The 896-nt window shown below is 36.2% G+C and overlaps 1 protein-coding gene across 1 annotated transcript in view; it reads left to right on the top strand.

Annotated features, from left to right (window-relative positions):
• Positions 1-896, top strand: part of LOC105002814 (proto-oncogene DBL-like) — a gene marked incomplete at its 5' end in the record, with an annotated part of 9,523 nt that overhangs the window by 6,390 nt on the left and 2,237 nt on the right. The window contains one exon of the mRNA XM_010859641.1: positions 510-598. Within this exon, the coding sequence (XP_010857943.1) occupies positions 510-598 (89 nt within the window). The remainder of the gene's footprint in view (positions 1-509; positions 599-896) is intronic.

The raw sequence follows: 896 nt of genomic DNA on the forward strand, positions 1-896 counted from the left end.
ATGGTGGCTGACCATGGGTTTGGCAGTTTTATCACTTACTAGGTGACCTTGGCCCTTTGTGAAAGCTCTCTGAAACTCGGTTTTCCCTTTCCTGGACAGTCAACTTTTTTTTTCCCTTTGGGTCCAGATCTTAGTTCCCCAACCAGGAATGGAACCCATGCCCCCTGCAATGGAAGTGCAGAGTCTTTACTGCTGACCCATCAGGGAAGTCCCAGGACAATCAACTTTTTAGGAATTAACCTCATTTCCCTGAAGTGCTACAGAGATGAAACATTACTTAATGTATAAAGTAAATTGTAATGAATATCTTAAATCTGTCCTCTTAGGCAACTAAAATAATTTTAACTAGTATATATCAAAGTTATTTCTGAGAAAAATCATAATCATAGTGTTACTTTTTAGTTTATATAGTTAGAATGTAGAAAGAAGAAAACTTAATTTGGGCTACATTTCCATGAAGAAGAACTATACCTACATACATGCTAATTTCACTTTTCTTTTCATTTCAGACTGAAGCAGTGTATGATTGTCAGGAGAAGAGAAGTTCTGCTCAGTCCTCCAATTTGGACAATGACAATAGCTTGGATATTTTAAAGAAGTATCTTATATTTATTAACATACACCCATATACATATCTACCAGTAGGAGGCTCTGATTCAGTGTTCAAAGCAAATGTACTTAGAATTTTGAGTTCCTAGAATATGGTTCTGCTGGGTTTGATCAAATGTGCACTAGAGAAGGTGTCAGAAGTCCTGGCCAACCTATGCTCTGTTTATGTGACTTGAAAATTAACTAGATCTTTTCAGATTCATAGTCTCCTCTTTTATGAAAGAGGTGAGAGTGAATGGGTCAATGTTTCAAAAACTACAGAAGATTATGTAGATATACAATGTGAT

This window comes from Bison bison, unplaced genomic scaffold (assembly GCF_000754665.1).
Source record: "Bison bison bison isolate TAMUID 2011002044 unplaced genomic scaffold, Bison_UMD1.0 scf7180017856674, whole genome shotgun sequence".
Taxonomy (NCBI): Eukaryota; Metazoa; Chordata; class Mammalia; order Artiodactyla; family Bovidae; genus Bison; species Bison bison.